The following is a 23,951-nucleotide window of genomic DNA, read 5'->3' on the forward strand; positions in this document are numbered from 1 at the left end:
CTCTCTGTCTGTGTGTCTGTGTTGAACTTTTTATAATCAAATTTTAAGTTTTGGACTTTTCCTTTGAAGACACGTTGACGAGCTCACAGAGATTTGAAGTTGCAAATTTAGGAGCATCAGGCCCGATGATGGTGTGTAATGCCTGCACTTAGCTTCTGTGTTTTTGTTACTAATTTATGTTTCCTGTTGTTTAACACAGGTTTCAGAGGAGCACTTTTAAAGTTTCCTTAATACTTTCAAGCAGAACTGGATTGGAAATCAAAAAAAGCTTTTTCTGTCCCCGACAGCCAAACTTCAGCCCTGAGAGCTGACGGGATACAACTTTTTAAAATCAGAAACAAAGGTGAGCAACAGTTGTTGATATGTGATTTTTACATGATCGTCATTTATATAGCGATCATGTATTTCTTAAACATTTCCAGGATGGTATCTCGCAGTTTCTTCATCCACAGAAGTTTCAGTTATCAGAGTGGGACTGCAGAGTCTCCTGAAGAAGTCCACACCAACAGTTCATTTACAGAAATGTTTCACAGAAACTGATTTCTCTACCAAAGTGTGAAGAAGTGTTTCCATAGATCACCTCTGTATGAATGTACTTAAAGTGAGTGTTTGTCCTCAGGTGCAGTGAATGATATCAACGGCAGGGAGACAACACTGAGGGAAGACCAGGAGAAGTGTTTCCAGGAGGAAGCTGCAGTGAGGACACAGCCGCCTCACACTGAGGTCAGAGGTCAGAAGCTGAAACAGCTCAGCTTTATATGCTAGGTTATAGAAACAAATCTAAATATATTTATAAATAAACTTCATAGTGATATTTTAAATAATCATCATCATTATGATTAAAATATCAAACATGTGTTGGCCCTGTGATAACCTGGCAGCCTGTATACAAGCAGGAAAGTGTGTGATAAATGTAAATGTGTTACATACGTCTGCTGACGTGTGTCCTCAGGTTTGTCTCATGCTGATGGGCCTGCATAGAAGAGGCTGTTAAAGTCTTGCATTCAGTTAACAATAACAGGTCCAGCCTGTTTGGTTAAATCCAGTTTGTTGTCTATTTATTCACACGTTTTCTTAAGTGCGTATCCAGCTCAGCATCAGTGCAGCTGGATTTGTTCATTAAATAAACCTCCAAAAGTTAACAACAAACCTGCATCTGTGTACGTCGTTGTCCACAGGAGGAGACAATCAAACTGGAAGACTGTGAACATGTTTGTGTGTTTCTAACAGCTCCTGGTGAATCACAGCAGAACCATGAAGGCTGCTGGACTGCACGACGGCTTAGCCCTGAGCAGCCATCCAGCTACAGGAGGAGCAGGTCGAAGCTGTTTTCAAAGTAGCTGAGCAGATTTCATCTCAAGTAAGCGATTAACTGCTCGTTCATCTGTTCTGCCACTTACAGGACGTTTAAGGACATCTTTTGAGCGTCTAGTTGGATGTTATTCTGGTCACTCCCATGGTCATCCAGTAACTTAGTGAATCATAACACATTATTATCATAAGACCTTTGGAGCTTCTACAAGTAAGAGTCACAGTGTTGGATGCTCGACGCAAAGAGAAAAGCTCTTTACGGTTTTTAATCATTCTGACCATAAACAGCTTTTCCAGGTTTGATATTCTGTGACATACAAGTCAGGAAATTAATTAAAAGGTTCCTACATCACATTGACTAACCAGTGACAGTATGACTGTGATCCCACATCTCTGACAGACTTTGCTGAATTTAAAAAGTGGCAGATAGATATATATGCATGCAGTATGACATTTATGTATCCTAGATGATTGTTTTTCATCTTGTCATGAGAGACCCAGGTAACTGCAGTCAAAGGTAACCAGTATTTACACTCAGTGGGGTGAAAAGAGCAACGAAAAGCCGGCAGCCTGCACAGATGTGCTTCCAAGCTAGAAGCTCGACTCATGTTCATAAACACCTAACAGGGAACAGGTACTCCACCCAAACCGACACGATACAACCGCACATGCAGCCACAAAGTGAACCAACTCATGTAGTTACAGACAACAGGGACCAAATGCACCCAGAGTGTAAACTAACCAGCCTGCACCAAACTGACATTTCCTCCTAAGTTAAATGGATGGAAGTAAAATACGTAAAAACATAAAACCACTCGTTTCAGGAGTTCGCTGACACTGAGTGTTGAGCAGATATCAGCAATCGTCAGACTACCGGAGACAAAGCACTGAATTATTGTTATCCTGATTATTTCACCCGACTGGTTTCAGCTCCGATATTCTGCTTTTTCCTTTTGGTAGATCGAAGACAATCGTGATGTTTCTGCTTCCATTTTGATTCCACGAAGAAGAACGCTTCAGTGGCGTTCATGGTCCACAGCGTGACAATCGTGGTCACACACGTGCTTTTTAAAGCAACATGTTTCTTCACTTTAAAAACTCTGACACATGTCTTGTTGTTTGGATATGTGTGATAGTGCATGTTAGGGTTTGTTACTGAAAGTTGTTCACTTCTGTTTTGTGTTTTGATGACTCGCTCACACCAAAGATACTGTTTTAAAACGTTTTGTTTTCAGAGCCTTTCTTTTAAATCCTGTAGTTTTACATGAATGTTACGTTTCTGATCTTGTAATGCACACTACACTGTGCACGTCTACGTTAGAGACGTCTTAGTTACCTATTTGTGAGACTGAGCTGCTTGACTATTATTTGTAAGTGTATGTAAAAAACATGATATCGTTTTTAATGTGATGGACTGAACTCAGGAGGTATCTGCTTTGGACCAAAGATTAATCTGATCTCATTTCTACCTGAATCTGCTGTTTCAAGGTTTAGCTGAAGTTTGCTCAACTTTGTTTATTCCAGCTCTCATAGTGCAGCCATGAGACAGACTATTAAACTCAATGCAAATGTAAAGTTCATAATTCTCTGACAAATAAAACTGTAACAGCAAACATGAACAGCTGTGCTTATTTCTGAGATATGAATGTTTGTAAAAATAACTTTGTTTTTCAAATGTGTTCATATTTAGAGAGTTAGAGACGGTGATGGTGAACCTGAGCTGATGGTCAGCAGAAAGTAAATTTCCTGTCAGGCTTAGAGGGGACATGTTCTGCCCGGTGTTGTTGGGTCCTGATTACTAGTTTGTGTTCGAGAGGGTGATGGAGTCAGAGCTGGACTGGGACAAAAAAGCTTTGCTAGACCCGCCCCTGCACAGTTACCAGCTGTCAGCTACTTAGAAAAGGATCCTGGTGTTATTTGTCTCTCAGAAACAGTTCATAACTTCAACTCATTCATGTCACCTAAAAGGTAAACCTGTTTCTCCATCAGCTGTTCAGCTCTGATGATTCAGTAAGGACATCTCCTGGTTTCATCTGCATGTTTCCCTCTCACCACATATCCAAACCCACATCATGACCAGCAGCTTTACAGCTGTGGCTCCAGCAAACATCAGCTGATACTAGAAAGTAATATTAAATAAATTCTAACAGCTGATCAAGCTTAAACGTGCTGCTGTTGTTTAGCGCGACATCCGCTGGTTTCCTGTTTCTGGTGCAAAGTGGGAGATAAACAAACAAGAGAGACGATCAGCTGATCATTGATCAGTTTCATGATTGAATACGAGGAGAAGAGGCAGCTGTGCAGCAAAGACAGAATAACTCCAGCTTTGTGTCTTTTTCATTGTAGCTGAATTACGGGACAAACTGTTCCTTTTCACCTCAATAAGAAACTCGTAATATTTTCTCTGAATACGAGACGATTCCGTTTTTACGGGACGGTTGGAAACTACTAACTAACCTTATGAATAAAGTTCACCATCAGTAACATCATAGCACCCACCCAGCTGTATATAAACGCCGTCATGCTAGCTAGCACGCAGTATTGTATTAGCTAGCATGTTATTGTAACTGACTGTAAAAAGTCAGCACAACAAACACAAACTCCACCTAAACTTGGTTTATATCTGACCCAGATAGACTGCAGCTCATAACTTCTTACCTGAAGTTCAGTTCACACTCAGGGTCTCTGCTCCTCCTGCCTCCCCTTTCTCTCATCCACCTGCTGCCTCTGTGGGAGCTCCGCCACAGCCACCACCAAACAACTGAGTTATTTTCACACATCATCCACCAGCTTTTATTGTTTAAACCGTTACAAAGAACAAAACCAAAGAAAACCCCATCGGCCCATGAAAACGAAAAATCACCATCGGCCAGTCCAGCTGTGGTGGGAGTCACAGAGGAGGTACTGGTCTGTGTGCGCTTCAGCTAAACTTCACTGTTGAGGTTTCCATTCTCCCCATTGTGCACAGCAGAGTCCAGGAATAGCAAACTATTATCTTCGTGTCTTCCCTGGTGAACTTTATGTTCAACTTTATGTTACATCCACAGAGTTGATGTGAGCAGTGACGGATTCCACTTCTTAGGTTTTGATTTTGACCCAGCTGTCCTCAACATCTCTGTACCAGTGGCTTGGAGAGACCAAACAGCCACTTCATAAACGCATGGCAGTGGTTACAAACAGAAAGACAAGCAGCCCATCAAACAGTCCACAGGGTTCAACTCAAAGAGCAGTAAAGAATAACTGGACACTGAAAACCTAAAGCAATGTGGGGACAAAGGGAAGCAGCTGAGTATATTCAATGAATTATCATCAATTACAAAGGAGAGAAAATTCATAAAGGCAGCATGCAAACTGAGCAGAGATTACAAAATAAATCAGGAAATGTCTTCAAATTTACTGAGAGTATGTCTCACACGTCATGTTCTTGGTAATTCAGAAGCTGGCTCCACCTGAACCCATTAAATATTTGATAAAGTCACTGAGTCAATGATTTCTAACGTTTGTTTTCTTAATTGCAGTTAGAGTGTGGCTGGTAAAGAAGAAAAAGCTAAATGAATGTAACCTGTGAGTTTGGTGAACTTTGTGTTTTTCGTCATCATTTCTTACTAACAATCATCCTCCTGATAGTCATTACTAATCAGGAGACAGCAAACCAGTCATGGTCGTGGATTGTTACAGTCTCATTGTCATCATGATCGATACTTGACAAGGGGAGGTCCTGAGGTAGGCGGGGCTAAGCCATGAATGGCAGGAACAGCGCCTGGCACGTGTTGGTGAAGCATCCCAGTACACTGGTGTAGTTTCCTGTCCAGCTGTTTGAACAAGAAGAAGCAGTGTTGGGTCTAAAATCACTGGCAGGAAGTGATCAGTAGTTAGAAAGTGGATGGCGTGTGTAGTGACTGCGTTACAGTTACTGTAGTTCGGTAAGGATACTTACCAAAGCAGAGCCGACAGGCCAACAAGGATGCTGAATGTCTCAGGAACTCGCTCTGTGGTGCTCACTGAAGGCTGCTTTTATGACTGCCTCAGTCTGTTATTGAAGTCGGCTGGTTGGACAGCGACAGCCTGCCCATCTGAGGAAGAGTTTGAAAACACTCACGGCGATCATTATTTTGTGTTACGGTCAGAGTTGGATGGTAAATGTCCTTTAAAATGTTTTTGTATTTAAAAGTACAATAATTTAAGGATAAAATAGTGATCCACGTCACTTTACCTGGATGTTTTCTTTGACGCTGGGTGATGGCTCCTCTCTCCAGTTCCAGCTCTGCAGACCAGTTGGCCTCGGAGATCACAGCCAACATCTGCAGCAGGAGAGAAAGTTAAATTAGTTTCTTATCCTTTTTTCTCCATGTTTAGAAAAACACTAAAATAACCAAGCAAAAATAATATTAAAGATTTACACCCTTCATTAGCCAAACAATAAGAACATCTCTTTACTCATTTTTTCCATTCCTGCTCACATCAGGTGTCAGAAATCACAGCAAATCGCAGTAAATGTAAAGCACATGCTTTATACGACATGCGCCTCTATAAAGAGTTTCTACAACTCACAACTATTTCTGCTTTACTGTGGATAGTTCATCTGCTGCCTCGGATCAGAATCAGCAGCAAGTCGAGGTGGTGACATCGTGCCCTTTGTGACTCTGGAAACACCACCATTTCTCCAAACTGCACCACCTGTGAGCACCAGAGATGGGCAGTAATGCATTACTTACTTTTTCAAGTTACGACCAAAGCAAGGGATTACTATTGCAAAAAGGTAATTAGATTACAGTTACTTTCCCGTAAGCACGCTGCGTTACTAAACCGTGATTTTGTTTGTGAGGGTGTCTCATGAAACACCCGCATCCCCCCACTGACATGACTGCTGTGGGATAACCTCCACCAGTGTTGGGAAGGTTACTTTTAAAATGTATTCCATTACAGATTACAGATTACATGCCCCAAAATGTATTCTGTAACGTATTCCGTTACGTTACTCAATGAGAGTAACGTATTCTGAACAGCACAGTATCTACACAGACAATAATATGAATAATACAATAAATTAATAAAAACATTAACTAAAGAAGCTTATATTTTCACAAGAAATTTAACTCTTTATAAAAACCAAAAAACATTTTGAAATCATTCATTCAATCTTTTTTAAAATGCAACTTTAAAAAGAGAAATAAACAGTGTTGGGAAGGTTACTTTTTAAATGTATTCCACTACAGATTACAGATTACAGATTACATGCCCCAAAATGTATTCTGTAACGTATTCCGTTACGTTACTCAATGAGAGTAACGTATTCTGAATACTTTGGATTACTTAATATATTATCATGCTGTTTACAACTACATGAATGTACTATTGCTGTGATTTATTACTGTTACTGAAGGTCCGCGGCTCCGAACCGTAGTAAAGGGACCTCTGGCTAATACGGTGGGTTCTGTGTCGGCTCGTAGCTGAAAACTAGCTTTACTTTGTTGTCTGGGTCAACTTTGCTAGCAGAGACAGAGAGAGGCGTTGAAAGGCTGCTCCAACAGAACTTATTGTTTCAGAGGAAAACACGAACACGGTGTACAGTCGAGTCTTAATAGCTTACTTACAACTGGGCTCGTCAGGCTCTCTTCTTGGCTGCAGTGGTTATTATCATATTTACATGCTTCCAGCTCCCGTTTCTGCTCGATGACAGCTCGTACTTTTCCTTTTTCTCCCTCCCTCGCTCACAGACACATAACGTGTATGACAGTCCATTCTCCCTGCAGCACGGACTACACTGCCCATGATGCTACATTCTTTAGAGCTATACCTGTAGCATTCTGCCTGTTAGCTTAGCACAACAACAACAAAAAGGCCTCTCTCACCCAGGAAACACGCAGAGAGAGAGCGTCACCCTGTAACCATGGCAACCGTAACGCTGCCTGGAACAACAGAACGTAGCTGTCAAACAAAACCCAAACAGTCCTGACCCGCCACAATATGAAACAGGAAAGTACCGCCGTGTAATCCATTTATTTCAACAAAGTAACTGTATTCTAAATACCACCTTTTTAAACGGTAACTGTAACGGAATACAGTTACTCATATTTTGTATTTTAAATACGTAACGGCGGTACATGTATTCCGTTACTCCCCAACACTGACCTCCACCCACCCCAGATTTTAGAGTGACAGAACTCAGTGACGCTGAATCTTTGATTCTATTTATTTTCTGCTGTGTTTTACTTTCATCTATTTGAAAGAGTGTAAACACAAAACATAATTTTATTTTATATGCTGGAATATGCAGGAAACAGGTTTAAATGTTAAAGAGTTTCTTCATGTCAGACACTGTTGTACATAATTACATTTTTGCTTAATGCGATGAGCTTAATCTTAAAAGATTAAAACTAATAAAACAAGTTTTAAAAGAGACTTTTTATTTGATTCAATTTTATATGATGATTATTCAGAAAAACAGAATTGGCTGAAAGGTCTGTTGCTTTATTACGTACGTTGTGTATCATGTTTTTAAAAGTAACTGAATAATAAAGTAACTAATTACTTTTGAAAATAAGTAATCTGCAAAGTAACAGGATTACTTTTTGGACAAGTAACTGGTAATTAGTAACTAATTACTTTTTTAATTGACCAACACTGTTCACTAACAGTTGGAGTAGTGAGCTACATTCATGTGCATCACACTGAGCAAGACTTTAGAAGAATTTAAGCCATTTACTTGCAACCGTGTGTCATTACGGTTACTGAGTCACGGGTGACAGAGTGGATTACAGACAGGTGAAGAACCAGGTGTTGCTGGCTGTACAGAATGACCAGAAAACCATAGTGGACCTGAGCACAAAGACCAGAGTGTGGGGAACTAATGAAGAGCAGATAAAGACTGAAATCAGCCGGTTTCAGGCCTGAAGAGCAGAGCTGAGGATGGAAAGAGATGCAGACTGAGGTGGAGCAATGAGAGGGAGGCTACAGACAGATACACTTTAACTTTTGTACTTTTCTATTTTGTTGTAGCCACCTATCGTTAGTTTGAAAATGCTGGGTCAATCTTTCACAGTGAGCGAAATTTTGGAAAATGTTATTGCGCATGAATAATACCAGACTTTATCCAAAGCTCATTTTGAACTTTTCCACAATGCTATTCTTTTACAATAACCCCATTATTTAGATGTGCCAGGTATTCTATCATAATCTGTGATGAAAATATCCAAATTAATTTGTAAAAGTGAAAAAAAAACTTTATTTATTTATTTATTTTACTTAAAAAAAAAATTCAAGTGAGGTCCCGCTGGCTCCCAGGGGAGATTCCCCACTGGAGCAGTGATGACGCTCTCGCTCAGCCTTCGACCGCGATTGAAGTTGATGGTCATGTGGTGCTCCCCAGCCTCAGTCAGGTGGTGGGGGCGTGGCGGCGGCGTGGTCCCTGGCTCAGCTGCAGGGGGGCTAAATTTAAATTCATGTTATGCATTTCCACTTTACTTCAGTCTATTTTAAATGAGCATTGGCCCAAAAAAGGCGGAGCATTGCTGGGTAATGGATCGTGTTGACATAAGTCTTCTTCTTTGCAGGATCAAACCTGCGGTTGCCGTGCAGTGATTTAGTGCAGTGATTTACTGCCTGTTTTTAATGAGTGTGGTCTGACTGTCACAGGCAGTCAATACTGATATTCAGCCTTTTTGCATCTGAAGATTTCTCCAGATTCTCTCATCTTTTGGTGACATTATGTTTTCTACATGTTGAGATGTTCAGAATCTTTGCAGTTCTTCACAGAGGAACATAGTTTTAGATTTTTGTTTGTAGGTTGGTGAGTCTCTGTTTTCTTCTCTGTAAGATGCTCTTTTATACCGAGTCACACTGCTGACCTGTTCCCATAGGAAACTTTTCCCAAACTGTTCCTTTTTCTTTTTCCAGCCTTTTGTTATCCCTGTCACAACTTTTTTGAGGCTGATATGAACTAATATATTTCATGGAGTAGTAAAATATCTGTATTTAAACATTTGATATGTTTTCTGTCTTCTATTGTGAATAAAATATGGATTAATGGTATTCAAGTCAAATGCAAGTCATCACACTGACCTGGGATTGTAAGCTCCGGGCATATGCATCAGCTTTTTGCTGCTTTGCATAAAAGACAGAAGGAAGAATTTTAATTATCAAATTAAATTAAATTGTTAATAAGTGTCACCTATGCTGTCTGCTCATCGTGGTCACATATGGTCCTCTTCTCTCTCCAGAACAGGCCGGCAGCAGTACACGAGCCAACCCACAATGGCCAGCCCCAACCCTGCATGAACCCTGCCCTGATGAACTCTCCCTGGGTGAGAAACTCTTGTTTTGTTTTTTCACCCATCCAAATTGTGTACACTGTGCTGGCAGTGATAACGCCATCACTTCATTCTCTGCACTCTTTTGACACAGTGTTTACAGTGATGATGCTGTATGTGGTCATTTGTTTCAAATTATCACAAACGGACAATTTTCTACTCTGAGAACTCAAAACTTTATGTGACTTATTCAGATGCTTTCTAACAGTCACACACATTCATACAGTGAAAGCATCGGAGAGCAGCCATTAGTGATGGTTCAGTGGAGTGTACAGCATATTGCCCTTATTGTGTCAACACGATGTTAACACTGTGTTGGTGTGTTGCTTAGCAGTGACATCTGCTGGATTTACAAAAACATTGCAGGCAGCCTGAGTGTGGAGAGAGAGTGAAGAAGGTTCATTCTGACATCTGGACACCAAATGAGTGAGGAAAGGTCTCGCTGGCATGACCAGCTGATGATAAAAGGTTAACTAAACGAAAGAGTCAAATGGCTTTAATGTCATTCCAACCATGTGCAGTGGTACAGTACTCAGTTGAAGCCAGCCAGTGTGTCTCCAAGACCACAGTGCTGCAAATGACAGTCAACACAGGACTACACAAACTGCAAATAAAGAAGGACAGAACGATACAGACACAACAGTGCAACAAGAAACTCGATGTATGAAGACGCGCCTGCGTGTGACGTGCAGATAAGTGCTTGAAAGTGTGGACGTATTAACCAAACTCTGCCATTGATTAATACAGTGTGTAAAATGCAGAATTTACAAACATATTTCTGAAAGGAAGTATGAGTGAAAAACATCAAAGTGAAAGTTTTATTTAGGAAATATAAGTGAATGTGACAATTGTTGTGCTTCTGTGAGGGGAGAAAAAGGGCTAAAGGACCACAGAGAAAACATTTCTCTTTGGTTCTCTTGTACAGCCGGTGATGATGTTTCCTCGCAGCATGAATGCAAACTCAACAACTGCACTTCCCAATAAGCACAATTAACACTGTACCACAGAGCAGTTGTGTTGACCACGCGATTTTTCCTACAGCAATACACACACCTGATAACCCCATTGGTGCTTCAGTATTGTTTGGTCACAGCAGCTGGGGATTGAACCATCAACCTTCCAATCAGTGAATGAGCTGCTTAAGCTCCTGAGCTACATGTCTGTGAAGGTTCTCAGTCATCCAGGTCATCGTAGTCAAAGGAGCTTGCAAAGAAAAGCGTCTGGACTTCTTTAAGTTACTTGAAGACGTTTCACCTTCATCCGAGAAGCTTCTTCAGTTCTAAGGTCAAATGGTGGAGAGTCCCAGATATAAACCTAGTGGGAGTTTCCCCCCACAGAGGGACAAAAGGACCCCCTGATGATCCTCTAATCGCCTGAGCTAAGGTGTGAAACTGGGTGTGGGTCACAATCAGCCAGAGTTTCAGGTGAGCTCATTGTGAAACCTGGCCCCACCTTATCATGTGATTTCCTGAGGTCAGATGGCCCAGGATGTGAGTGGGCGTTAAGGCGTCTGGGGAGGAACTCAAAACTGCCATCTATAATCCAGTTTTGAGTTCCCTCCCCAGGTCATACCTTGTGTCCCTCTGTGGGGGGAAACTCCCACTAGGTTTAAATCTGGGACTCTCCACCATTTGACCTTAGAACTGAAGAAGCTTCTTGGATGAAGGTGAAACGTCTTCAAGTAACTTAAAGAAGTCCAGATGCTTTTCTGTGCAAGCTCCTTTGCCTCCTGAGCTACAGCATTAGCTGTTCATGCAGAGATGACAGGAGATTTGTCATTTATTGTCTCCACTGCTGCTGGTGCCCATAAACTCTTTGGTCTTACCACTATCACTGCATTTATATACAGGCTTATTGTTGGCTCTACCAATCATAAACCATCTTTACATCTTATGGATTTTTATTATACTACATCATGACCCACATTACTTAAATGATCCACCAGGTTGCCCCAGTCTTAACAGTTAATATGTTGCTGTATCAAATTAGAAATTACACTCTTTAGTTACAACACAAAGCTTTTTACTCTTTGTTTGCATTGTTTTCACTGTTTAAAAGAGAAAGTTGTGTTGAAAATATATTTTTTCCAGAAAAAAATCTGTGAAGAATCTTAAAAGATACTGTCAAAGCAGGTGTGTAGTTTCATTTTGATTAACTGTCTTTTTAACAATCATCTTTCTTTTTAAGGTCATAATATTTAAGCGTTTTTGCAATATTTATGCTTACAAAAACAAATATTCAAAATAATGAACCAGCTGGGCCCACGTCCTCATTTTAGGATTGACAGCGTTTTAGCAGGTTGTGATGGACCGAGCTGAAAAAACAGGAGTCCCAGGAATTATTAGAAAAATATAGTTTCCATTTATTTAACCCCCAAAAATTGTATTTACAAGCATAATAAGTGTTGAGCTCATAAAAGAGGTCAAAGAAACAAAACTGAACTCAGGCAAAGACTGCAAACTTAACGACCCAAAGGACTGCTCCAAACAAACATAACTGACCTAAACATGAAATGACATACAGGGGTATATATAATGGCTGATCAGACCATTGTGACACATGAGGGGTAACAAACAATCACAATCATAAATCACAAACGATGCAGTCCAATCTAGTTTGTTAATAAACTAAACACTAAAGAAGAAAACCAAAACCCCATTAAACCCTAAACTCAAATATTTAATTAAATACAAATACTTTGTTTTTAAAGTAAAGAAAACACACATTCTCCCCTTCAGCAGGAAGTGGTGGTGTGGTCCAGATATCTTCCTTTGCATTTAGGGAGGGGCACGTAAATGAGAACGACAGCTTGCAGAACTGGGGGAACCTCTGCAAATGGCAACAGGAAGGAGCGTGTTTGGAGGCGTGGTCCTGCTCCTGAAATTCAGATACATAATCTCCAAAATATGAATTTGCTAAAGTTGATCAAGACTAGTTTTTGCGATATCTCCTGTCATTCCTGTTTCTCCTGTACCTGTGACCTGTTTTAAACAACCATTTGTCTTTCTCTTTGTTCCTTTCCACTCTCTGCAGTATCACTACCAAGAAGACGACTCGCCCCTGCTTGACCACGGATTCCCACAGCTCAGCAGTGGGCTTCGCGCTCCTGAGCTTGTCCATGTTTCACAGAAGAACCTGTCAGAGATTGAAAATGTGCACGGCTACGTGTCCCATTCTCACATCTCTCCTCTCAAGGTCAGCAGCCAAACTGTAAACGTATGAACGGTCACGATTGATGGTTTTTCTGTAAAACTCAAGTTTCTCACGTTTTCTCCTTTTCTGTCTTCATCACAGGCCAACCCTGCTCCCATGGTCATCAATACAGACACGTTGGAGTCGCTTCCTTATGTGAGAGAATTTATTTATTTTATTTACTTTTATTAAGTAAAGTAGATGAGACTGACCCCTCAGTATTTGACCCTCCACATTAAAAAAATAGTTACATTGATAACCAATCATAAATTGTTGTCCATGAGACAGTCTCTACTCTACACGTTTCCCTGAGAAACACTCGTCACATTCAGTTTAAGCTCGGCCTCAACACTTAACATCATCCATGTAATTTAAGGCAATGTGGACTGAAACTATGACGTGTGTGTCTTCATTCAGTGTTTTCATTCCTCAGGTCAACGGCACAGAAATTGAATATGAGTTTGAAGAAATCACCTTAGAGCGGGTGAGTATCTCCATCCAATCAGACGATGAGGGTGAAGTAAACTGGTCTTTGAGAAGCAAAGGAATAATACAGGAAAGTCAAAACATTGTTCCTGTCCTGTAAAAAAAATCTGTGCTAAGGCTGTAGATTTAATTTTGTTATATTATGAGCTATACAATTGATGTGGGATAACCTGACTGTCTCCATAAGATAAAGTGGACATAGCCACTGTGACATCACCGCTGCTTGTGGATTATTTTTATAAGATTCCAGTTTTGCAGCTTTTTAGAATCTTATTTTGGGCAAAAGTCACTAAACGTTGTTTAAACAGTTTTAATCAGCTTTGATGGATGATTCTATACATGTAGATTTGATGCTCTACTAGGCACTGGTGTTGCATTTAATAGAAGAATAAATAAGTCTAAATAAGTGCTCCACAATAGTGACTATTCACAAAGGACTCACACCATAAAGGACATTTTGTCTATTTTACTTTACATGAGAATACATTCAATGAAAACAAGCTGTACTGATTCCTTGTGACTGGAAACAAGCAGTGGAGACCAGAGCAGGGTGATATGACCAAAAATATTTATCACGATATACATTTGAAAATTTGCAATAACGATATAACTGACGATATAATTGACACGAGACAAAATACTTTACAAGTCCTCAACTTTATTAGTGAAAAAAAACATCAGTGTATTTTCACTTAAACAAGCAGCTGTTTGTTATCTGCATTAAAGTTATATAAAAATGTAACAATGTAAATGTAAATTCCTCACTGACAGTTTAACCAAAAGGCATTTCCAGTGGAAACTGGCCGACATATCCTCAGCATAACCATGTATAATATCCACAAAACTTAAAAAGAGGTTATACACACACAATACGGTAACATTATGTTGAAGCACAGCACGTATCACTTCGCGAGGCTCCGCCTACGATAGCCGTAATGCTCCAACAATCCATCAAGCGGTGCGGCTTCGTAGCTTAGCAAAGTCGTCCTGAAACATTTGACAGATTTTCGAGCGCCGTGCACATAAAATCGTCTCGAGGTCAGTAAACACAACCAGAGTTCATACATAAGGCACACGGGATTATAAGGGGCTCTGTCGACTTTCAGAAAAATCAAAGGATTGATTTTAAGTGTCGTATTTTCCAAACAACACGGTAATAACGACGGCCCGCTAGCATGCGCTACCAAAAATAGTGCTTTGTTGTGTATCTGACGGACGAAAGCTAAGGCCATCTGCTGTGACTGGTTGAGGTGAGAGAAGGAAATGTATACATCACACCCAAACTAGCAGTAGCTACTGTCTTCTCAACATTGGACACATCAAGTGCTTCCTGGGAGATACCTCCAGGCCAGGGGTTAGGGTTAGTCACTATACACACAGCCCACTTTGTTGTTTTTCTGCATAGCCACTGCTGACTGCTATTACAAAGAAAGAAATCTGTCAGCACGACTCTTTGGACTTAAATTGTAAGATTTAAATGTGTAAAATTACAGAAAAAGTTCTGGTAGCTCATTCTCCAAACTATTTTTTTTTCTTTGGGGGGGGGGGGGGGGGGGGTGTCACTGTAATAATTAAATAAATAAATAGACCCATACATTTTCATTAGAGTTACGAAGCCTGCATATTCTGAATCCATCTGCTTCCAGCTCCCGACGGCGTGCCCATGAGGTCAATTTCTAGAGGTCATCAGAGGTCAACCAGCCCCCCCCATCAATGAAATCAAACAAAATTGATGTCAAACATTTGTGCTACGTTTAACAGATCTGGTTTGCCAGAGGTGACCCACAAATGGGCCAACACAGGGCTGCAGCTGGCCTTGTGCTGGCCCATGTGTGGGCCACCTCTGGCAAACCAGATCTGGGCCACCAAAGGGCCGTCATTCTTTGCGGTATGTGGGCCATGTGTAAGCACATTGTGTGGGCCAGATCCGGGCCATAACAATTTTGCTATGAGGGATGCAGTTGCACAAATATTTCCACAAATTTGCACAGATCAGTGTCTGCTGCTTGGGGTGGCTGTAGCTCAGGAGGTAAAGCAGGGAACAGCAAAGGCAGAAGGCCATGAGTTGCTCAAATGCATCTTCAAAGACACATCCAACATATCCCGCCAAGATGACCTTGCACTTACTCACCCGCAGCGCTAGTGTAAAGCGCTTTGGGGTCCTTAGGGACTAAGTAAAGTGCTATACAAATGCAGGCCATTTACACACACACCACCTAATACACACACACACACACCACCTAATACCTTAAAAATGATTTCATACACATCCACACTAATCATTCTTTTGGCCGCCTGTACAATAATACAGTAATTTCATTATTCGACCTGCAAATATCAGTACTTTTCTTCAAAATGAAATGCAGACATTATAGAATGCATGTTTTTATACTGCAGTGGCAGAGAGATAGTTTCAGTGAAAGTGAAGGGGGCATTTTTGTCCATGAAGGTATCCAGAGTGCGTATCTGGCACTAATAATCAGAAAATAATACGTTTTGTGTGTTTTTTGGAAAAAACAAAAAAAGTTCAAATGTTTAAATTGGAATTTAAAGGGTTAAAATCCTGAAAATTATTGAATCGTCTTTTTTATGAAGACTCAAGTTGATTAAAACCTTTATTAAACAAAATGCAGAAAGAAATATTGTTGTATCAGGATTTCTAGTCAGAATTTGTACAAGTATATTTTTCCATGAAGATGTCAAAGGGAGAAAAGGCTGAGGACGGCACAGGGATAAAAACAGACAGAAGATTTGTGTTCACATAGGCCTGCACTTAACTACCCCTCACCTGTTAAAGGCTGATGGGGTATTGTTGTCACCCATGCATGGAAACCCAAGTTTGTGAAACGGACAACTTGAAAACAGACAACAATATTTCAAATTATGGGAACTTCAGTGCTAGCACTTTTCACCAAAGCACAACATTTGTTGCAATTTCTTCAGTTAATTTAGCAAAAACAGACATTAAACAACATTTTTAATGCCTGTATTTTTCACAAAGGTGTTGATTTACTCGAAAACTTGGCATATCTTGGGATGTTGTACACCTTGTCCTTAAAAAAAAAACAGAAAACAAAAATAACTATCTACAGCAGATGAACAATATATAAAAGTCACGTCCTGTGAAGGCCAACGACAACCTGATACATGACCTGAGAAATGCACCCGACCTTTCAGTTTGTCTTCTGTTTACTGAAGCCCTGTCAGAAATGGTTCAAGCCTGTCTTCTCTGAGAGACATCGTTCACCTGCTTCCTTGTGAATACAGTATTGTCATTCAGAGATGATTCATTCATTACATTTGCAGTGGTAGATACACTCCAGGGGAAGCCTCCCCAGGTGCTACATAAACAACTGAGAATTAGAAAAGTGAATGGATAAGAAACATTTTTTCACCACACTATAAAAATGGGTTCTGCTTTGGTATCAATGAGATTTTCATGACCGCAGGGTAACTCAGGGTTGGGCTTTAGCATCGCTGGAGGGACAGATAACCCCCATATTGGTGATGACCCCGGCATCTTCATTACCAAGATCATCCCTGGAGGAGCTGCAGCAGAGGATGGACGCTTGAGGTTAGTTACATATCTTTACTTTTGTGGTGAAAGAGAACAAAACTTATTACAATCGTGCATGTCACAAAACCATTAAGGAAGAAATCTTCAGCACGAGGATGACAGAAATCTTTCCCATCACACTGAATATGAACTCTGATTACTGGATAACTGTATAAACGTTAATAGATTTCTAAAACATTTTTCATCTTTTATTATCTTTCAGTTCTGAGGTCGTATTGTCATATTTCTGTTGGTTTCTAGTGTATTTTGAGAGTATAAGTTTTTAAACTTAAGCAAGATGATGATGTGTTCGTTCTATAATAATTACTACTTTCAACAATTTTTGCCCTCAATATAACAAAACTCTCATATAGAATAGAATAGATTAGAACAGCCTTTTATTGTCATTGTACATGTAGAACAAAACTGTGGGTGCTCCACACTGACTTTGCTGGAATAAAATATAGAAATAAATAGGAAACAGGAGAAATATATACAATTAAGAGAAATGTATACAAAAATAAGTGAGTGGTCTGAGTGATGGGGGTTACTCACACCATGGCTCAGATTGGTGAAGTGTGTGGGCAGGGTTGGGGTGTGAGAGGACAGTGTTTTTGATGGTCCTCAGGAAGAAGCTGTAAGTTTGGAGGTGTGGGACCTGACTGACCCGAGGTGCCAACCAGACTGCATTGGGTCCAATTGGTGGTGGGCGGGGTGCAAGGGCATCACCTTTGGTGGCCATCAAAGGTGATGCCCTTGCACAGCACTCTGTGAAGGGTGTTGTTGAACTGGTGAATCACTCAGGCTGGGGGTGGAGGGAGGGGGTAGACACTTATCTGCTCAAAAAACTTCATGATTACAGATTTGAGGGCTTATAGGTCTGTAGTCATTGAGGCTGTCTATTCTAGTCTTTTTGGAGACGGGAATAATGGTGGAGGCCGTCAGACAGGTGGGAATAGAGTCAGGAAGGGTCTGAACAGCCTGGTGAGGATCCCTGCCAGCTGATCCGTGCAGGCTTGAACCAGAGCCCCTGGGATGCAACTGGGGCCAGCAGCTTTCCTATTACTCCTACACCTACTCTCCTTTATTAGGAGAACCTGGATGGTTCTGTTAAATGTCCCGTTCTGTACACAGCACTTAGGACAGACTGAGAGAAGGTCTCCAGGTCCTGCTGTTCAAAGATGGACCAGTCTGTCAGATCAAGACAGTCCTGTAACTGGAGGAGAGCATCATCTGATTTAAGTGTGTGTGTGTGTGTGTGTGTGTGTGTGTGTGTGTGTGTGTGTGTGGCAGGCACTTGGTAAAGTGTAAAGCTAGAATAGGTCTAAAACATTGCATGAATCCGTTGGTATTTGGGTTATTCAGCTATGTTGGGGTTTTGGCTGTTACACGTTTCCACCAGTAGAGGGCAGGCACGGAAAAAAGAAAAAGAAATGTTCTGGAGAAGAAGAAGTGAAGAGCATGCTTGTTCTGTATGTAAAGCCATGGTTCTGGGGTACCCAAATAAACTCGGTTTGCTGTTTACACCGAGTTGTCCTGGAATGGTGTAACAGAGTGGTGTAAGAGAGTGTGAGCGAGGGTGGGGCCCCACCCGGTCACTGTGAGCATCCTTCAGGAGGTTAGTGTCCTTGGCTGCCACCATATGGAAGTTTTGGTCGACGCCCAATAGGAATTCAAACTCAGTTGCTTGCTAGCTCTGTCCCTGTTTGTCAGACCTCAACATTTATACAGAATGTGCGTGTGATTGTGCTGTAAATGTGCTGGAGTGTATTCACAGGTTTTCTGTCAATAAAAAGTCATGTAATGAGATAAAAGTTTGAGCTTCAGTGTGTAACAAAGCCTTTGGGGTTAGCATTTTGTGATGTGCGCCTGCCTTGGAAACACTCTCCTCACCACTGAGTTTTATATCAGTTAATGAAATTCTGATTAGTGTTGTAAGTTTGTCTTCGTGTGAATTAGCTATTGATGTGACTTTTCCTTTTCCAGAGTAAATGACTGCATCCTTCGGGTGAATGATGCTGATGTGTCTGAAGTTTCCCACAGTAAGGCGGTAGAGGCCCTAAAGGTCGCAGGTTCTGTTGTCCATTTGTATGTGCGGCGCCGCAGGCCCATGCTAGAGACAATCATTGAGCTCAAGCTAATCAAAGGACCAAAAGGTTGGTATAGACCTGAAAAGCATGATTTTGTGCATTATAAATTTGAGAGAATAGTTGATGATATCTCAGTGATACTGCTGCACATTTTGTGTATGGCGAGGGTCCTTTTTTGACCCTGAAGGATTAATCTGGATTTCCAGAGCTCAGCACAAGAATAGGTGTTACTTCCTGTAGTTATGACAGCTGAGCTTAAGACCTTGAAGTTACTGTGAAATGTATTCATTGTCAGAAAACCTTTGAAAACCCACGACCACAAAAACGTGTCCCTTTCAATTAATAAATACAACATTTATAGCATCCTCCTATATCATCATGTGTATGCCTATGTCATATCTTTAAACTAACTACTGTCATTCTCTCTCTCTCTCTCTCTCTCTCTCACTCACACACACACACACACACACACACACACACACAGGCCTTGGTTTCAGTATTGCAGGTGGAGTGGGAAACCAGCATATCCCTGGCGACAACAGCATATATGTAACTAAAATTATTCATGGTGGGGCGGCACAAAAGGATGGCCAGCTGCAAGTTGGAGACAGATTATTAATGGTGAGAAATAGCATGAACATCACGTGTATGACCCACATTGCACACACGTGTATGACAATTCTGGATGTATACGAGCTTTAATGAAGCTCACTGAAAAGCCCGTATGAGAGGTGTGGCTTCTTAACCCCTAAAAATGTCTTAGTGACAATATCAGCTGCAGAGCATTGTGTGGTGTTATTTGTAATCTATTTACCAGCGGTATGGCAACACTTGACAACCCAAACTGCTGTTTGTATGTGTTTGTGTTTTTCTGCCCCAAGACACTCGGACCCTATCAAACTGTGATTCTAGCCCACTTTTTATGGCCTGTTTAACTCTAAGTGTTCTTTATTTGGCACAGTTCTTGAGTATAGCATCTCCTCCACCAGATTTCCAATGTGATTTAACACTTTTAATACCATTTGATAAAGATTGTTTTTGCTTAAATAGTAATATGTTGTTTTTAGTTTGATGCTCTCTTGAAACACAGAAAGATGATATAGAAAATACTTAAGCATGACTGTACAGTTAAAATCACAGTGGTATAAACTTCATCAAGTAATAGAGGCTAGATGTCAGAGAATGTACAGTTACCTTATAACCTTCTCTGTGTGAGAGTATTGCTTTACACACTGTTACACATGTTACACACTGTTACACACTGTTACACTGTTACACACTGTTACACTGTTACACACTGTTATACACTGTTATACACTGTTACACTGTTACACACTGTTACACACTGTTACACACTGCCAGGCCAAAAAAAAGTCGCCACCAAAAAAGGTCCCACACTCTAATATTTCGTTGGACTGCGTTTAGCTTTGATTATGGCACACATTCACTTTGGCATTGTATCAATAAGCTCTTGCAATGTCTCAAAATTTATTTCCATCCAGTGTTGCATTAATTTTTCACCAAGATCTAGCATTGATGATGGTAGAGTCTGACCATTGCGCAAAGCCTTCTCCAGCGCTTCCCAAAGATTCTCAAGGAGGTTAAGCTCTGGACTCTGTGGTGGCCAACCCATGTGTGAAAATGATGTCTCATGTTCCCAGAACCACTCTTTCACAGGTTGAGCTGATGAATCCTTGTTTTTCTTCTATTTGATTTCACCAAGCGCTCAATCATGATCGCCGATCACGATCATTCGGGATTTTTTTCCGGCCATCTTTCTGCCAGAAGCAAGACTGCCGTCAGCGAGTCCTGCAAAACGACGGGGCTGCAACAGAGCAAGATGCTAGGCCGACCTACCACCCACCACTTTCACTGTAGATCTTGTTCTGGCGTATGGCATAGAAACTGAACATTTAGCAGTATTTTCTTGAAACCCATCTTTTGTCTAATCATTTACTATTAACATTTAAATGTATAATAATGGATTAAGCATGTAAGTTTAATAGAAGTTTAAGGACATAATTAACTGTTATCTTAAATGCCATGTGTCAACACAGTGCAGAGCAGCTACCTGAACTAAAAGTCAAGGGAATATTTGACTCCCTGGTATAATTCTCAAATGCACACCTTAAAGCACATAAATGTAGGCTGTAGAGGAAATGGCGATCTTAATTTATAAGATCATCGTTTAGCTTGTAAAAATAGTTTGCTGCTCTGTAAAAAAAGCCTTATGTAAAGCTAGACCATCTTACTATTCATTAATCAACAACCCCAGGTTTCTCTTCAGTACTGTAGCCAGGCTGACAGTCATACCACCCCCAGCACGCCCGCTCTCGTCTGATCTCAGAAGCTAAGCAGGGTTGGGCTTGGTTAGCACTTGGATGGGAGACTGCCTAGGCTTACCAGATGCTGTAAGTTTGTGGGGTGGCTGTAGAGCAGGTCATCTGCTGATTGGAAGGTTAGTGGTGGGAACTGGTTCCTCAGGTCTGCATACCAAGTATCCTGTGTGAAGGTGTCATGTTGTAAAAAGCGCTTTGAGTGCTCTGGAAGAGTAGAAAAGCGCTTTATAAGAATCAGTCCATTTACCATAAATTTTTAACCATTAGAGAAAAAAATTGTCATAACCATTTCACTGACATGACATCTTGCACAGCTACTTTCGATGCCATACTGTAATATCTATTAATTGGCTACACAGAGCAGTAGTTAAACTGTTACTTAAATGCCATCGTTTGATCCAGCTTTCTTAACTAATTATAAACAATCTCAATCTTCCTTTTTCTCTTGAAAGTTGTGAAACTTACTTATCATCTGCAGAGGAATGGTTTGTTTAAAGAGTTTTAGTCAGGTTTCAGAGCCCATCACAGCATTTGTGAACATTACAAATGAGAACTGGGACAGGTGTAGAAACTAAAGGACACCAGCTACTCCAACAAGTAGGGGTGCAGAAGAGTGCTGGGTCTGAAACACCCTGGAAGTAGGAACTGGGACCGGTTGAATCCTAGCCACCCTCACCCGAGGAACTGCTACGGGTGCAGGGAATGGTTGGACCTTAGCCACACTGGGAGTGGGAACAGCAGCAGGGACCAGTTCAAAAACATCACCCTCAACTTCATTTAAGTCAGCCTTAGACAAAAAATTCCCACTCATAACTTTCCCCACTAATTAACAAGGAAAACTGAGCTTTTATCCCAGCTGATCTAGAAAAACATGCTGAGACGAGGCAGTGCTAGCTACTCACAGCTACTCATCTTTCTGTTTCAAGAGAGCATCATACTAAAAACAACATATTGGGAACAGTAAAGGCTCCTAACATGTATCTGGATGCTCCAATATGTAACAATCATGCCTTCAGGCCTGGGCTGGAGGAATCACGTTTCAGTTGAGCCCTACACTAGAGGTGCTGTGTCTCGCCTTTACAGGGCCTTACTGGATATATACAGTCCTTCATCCGATACTTTTAGGGAACAGTGGCAGGAAGAACTGGGGGTGGATGTTACTGATGATGTTTGGCAAGAGTGCATTAAGAATATATATTGTAGTTCTATAAATGCTAGACATAGTCTGATCCAATTTAAGGTTGTGTATGGGTTGCATTTTTCTCCCACTAAAGTGGAAAAAATGTATAAGAACGTTTCAGCCCTCTGTGTTAAGTGTTCAAGTGGTCGAGGAACTTTATCTCACCTTTTCTTTCAATGCCAAAAACTACAGCTTTTTTGGAATCAAGCCATTGGCAGGGAGGTCCCATGTCCCCCTTTGCAGCATTGTTTGGGGTGTCTGAACCGGGATGGGCAAGGGACAAGTCACAACAAAAGTCGCCTCAAGGCGCTTCATAAATACAGAGAAAAACCCAACAATCATATGACCCCCTATGAGCAGCACTTTGGCGACAGTGGGAAGGAAAAACTCCCTTTTAACAGGAAGAAACCTCCAGCAGAACCAGGCTCAGGGAGGGGCGGGGCCATCTGCTGTGATTGGTTGGGGTGAGAGAAGGAAGACAGGATAAAGACATGCTGTGGAAGAGAGACAGAGGTTAATAACAGATATGATTCAATACAGAGAGGTCTGTTAACACATAGTGAGTGAGAAAGGTGACTGGAAAGGAAAAACTCAATGCATCATGGGAATCCCCGGCAGCCTACGTCTATTGCAGCATAACTAAGGGAGGATTCAGGGTCACCTGGTCCAGCCCTAACTATATGCTTTAGCAAAAAGGAAGGTTTGAAGCCTAATCTTGAAAGTAGAGATAGTGTCTGTCTCCTGAATCCAAACTGGAAGCTGGTTCCACAGAAGAGGGGCCTGAAAACTGAAGGCTCTGCCTCCCATTCTACTTTTAAATACTCTAGGAACAACAAGTAGGCCTGCAGAGCGAGAGCATAAGTGCTCTAATAGGGTGATATGGTACTACAAGGTCATTAAGATAAGATGGGGCCTGATTATTTAAGACCTTGTATGTGAGGAGCAGGATTTTGAATTCTGGATTTAACAGGAAGCCAAAACAGGAGAAATCTGCTCTCTCTTTCTAATCCCTGTCAGGACTCTTGCTGCAGCATTTTGGATTAGCTGAAGGCTTTTCAGGGAGTTTTTAGGACTTCCTGATAATAATGAATTGCAGTCGTCCAGCCTGGAAGTAATAAATGCATGAACTAGTTTTTCAGCGTCACTCTGAGACAGGATATTTCTAATTTTAGAGATGTTGCACAAATGGAAGAACGCAGTCTTACATATTTGTTTAATATGTGCGTTGAAGAACATGTCCTGGTCAAAAATGACTCCAAGGTTCCTCACAGTGTTACTGGAGGCCAAGGTAATGCCATCCAGAGTAAGAATCTGCTTAGATACCATATTTCTAAGCTTTTCAGGGCCGAGTACAATGACCTCAGTTTTATCTGAATGAAGAAGCAGAAGGTTAGCGGCCATCCAGGTCTTTATGTCTTTAAGACATTCCTGCAGTTTAACTCATTGGTGTGTGTTATCTGGCTTCATGGACAGATAGAGCTGGGTGTC

General features: G+C 41.1%; 1 protein-coding gene across 16 annotated transcripts in view; it reads left to right on the forward strand.

The window, feature by feature from the left end:
• Window positions 1-23,951, forward strand: part of LOC146509471 (disks large homolog 2-like) — a 150,773-nt gene that overhangs the window by 70,207 nt on the left and 56,615 nt on the right. For 15 of the 16 annotated variants that reach the window (XM_085175835.1, XM_085175831.1, XM_085175829.1 and 12 more), the window contains 7 exons: window positions 9,531-9,614; window positions 12,654-12,815; window positions 12,915-12,968; window positions 13,246-13,296; window positions 16,748-16,872; window positions 18,841-19,010; window positions 19,429-19,565. In XM_085175835.1, coding sequence (XP_085031961.1) covers window positions 9,531-9,614; window positions 12,654-12,815; window positions 12,915-12,968; window positions 13,246-13,296; window positions 16,748-16,872; window positions 18,841-19,010; window positions 19,429-19,565 — 783 coding nt within the window. The remainder of the gene's footprint in view (window positions 1-9,530; window positions 9,615-12,653; window positions 12,816-12,914; window positions 12,969-13,245; window positions 13,297-16,747; window positions 16,873-18,840; window positions 19,011-19,428; window positions 19,566-23,951) is intronic. The other variant, XM_085175845.1, reaches the window with a different exon arrangement.

The sequence above is a fragment of the Neolamprologus multifasciatus genome, chromosome 10 (assembly GCF_963576455.1).
Source record: "Neolamprologus multifasciatus chromosome 10, fNeoMul1.2, whole genome shotgun sequence".
NCBI classification, from domain to species: domain Eukaryota; kingdom Metazoa; phylum Chordata; class Actinopteri; order Cichliformes; family Cichlidae; genus Neolamprologus; species Neolamprologus multifasciatus.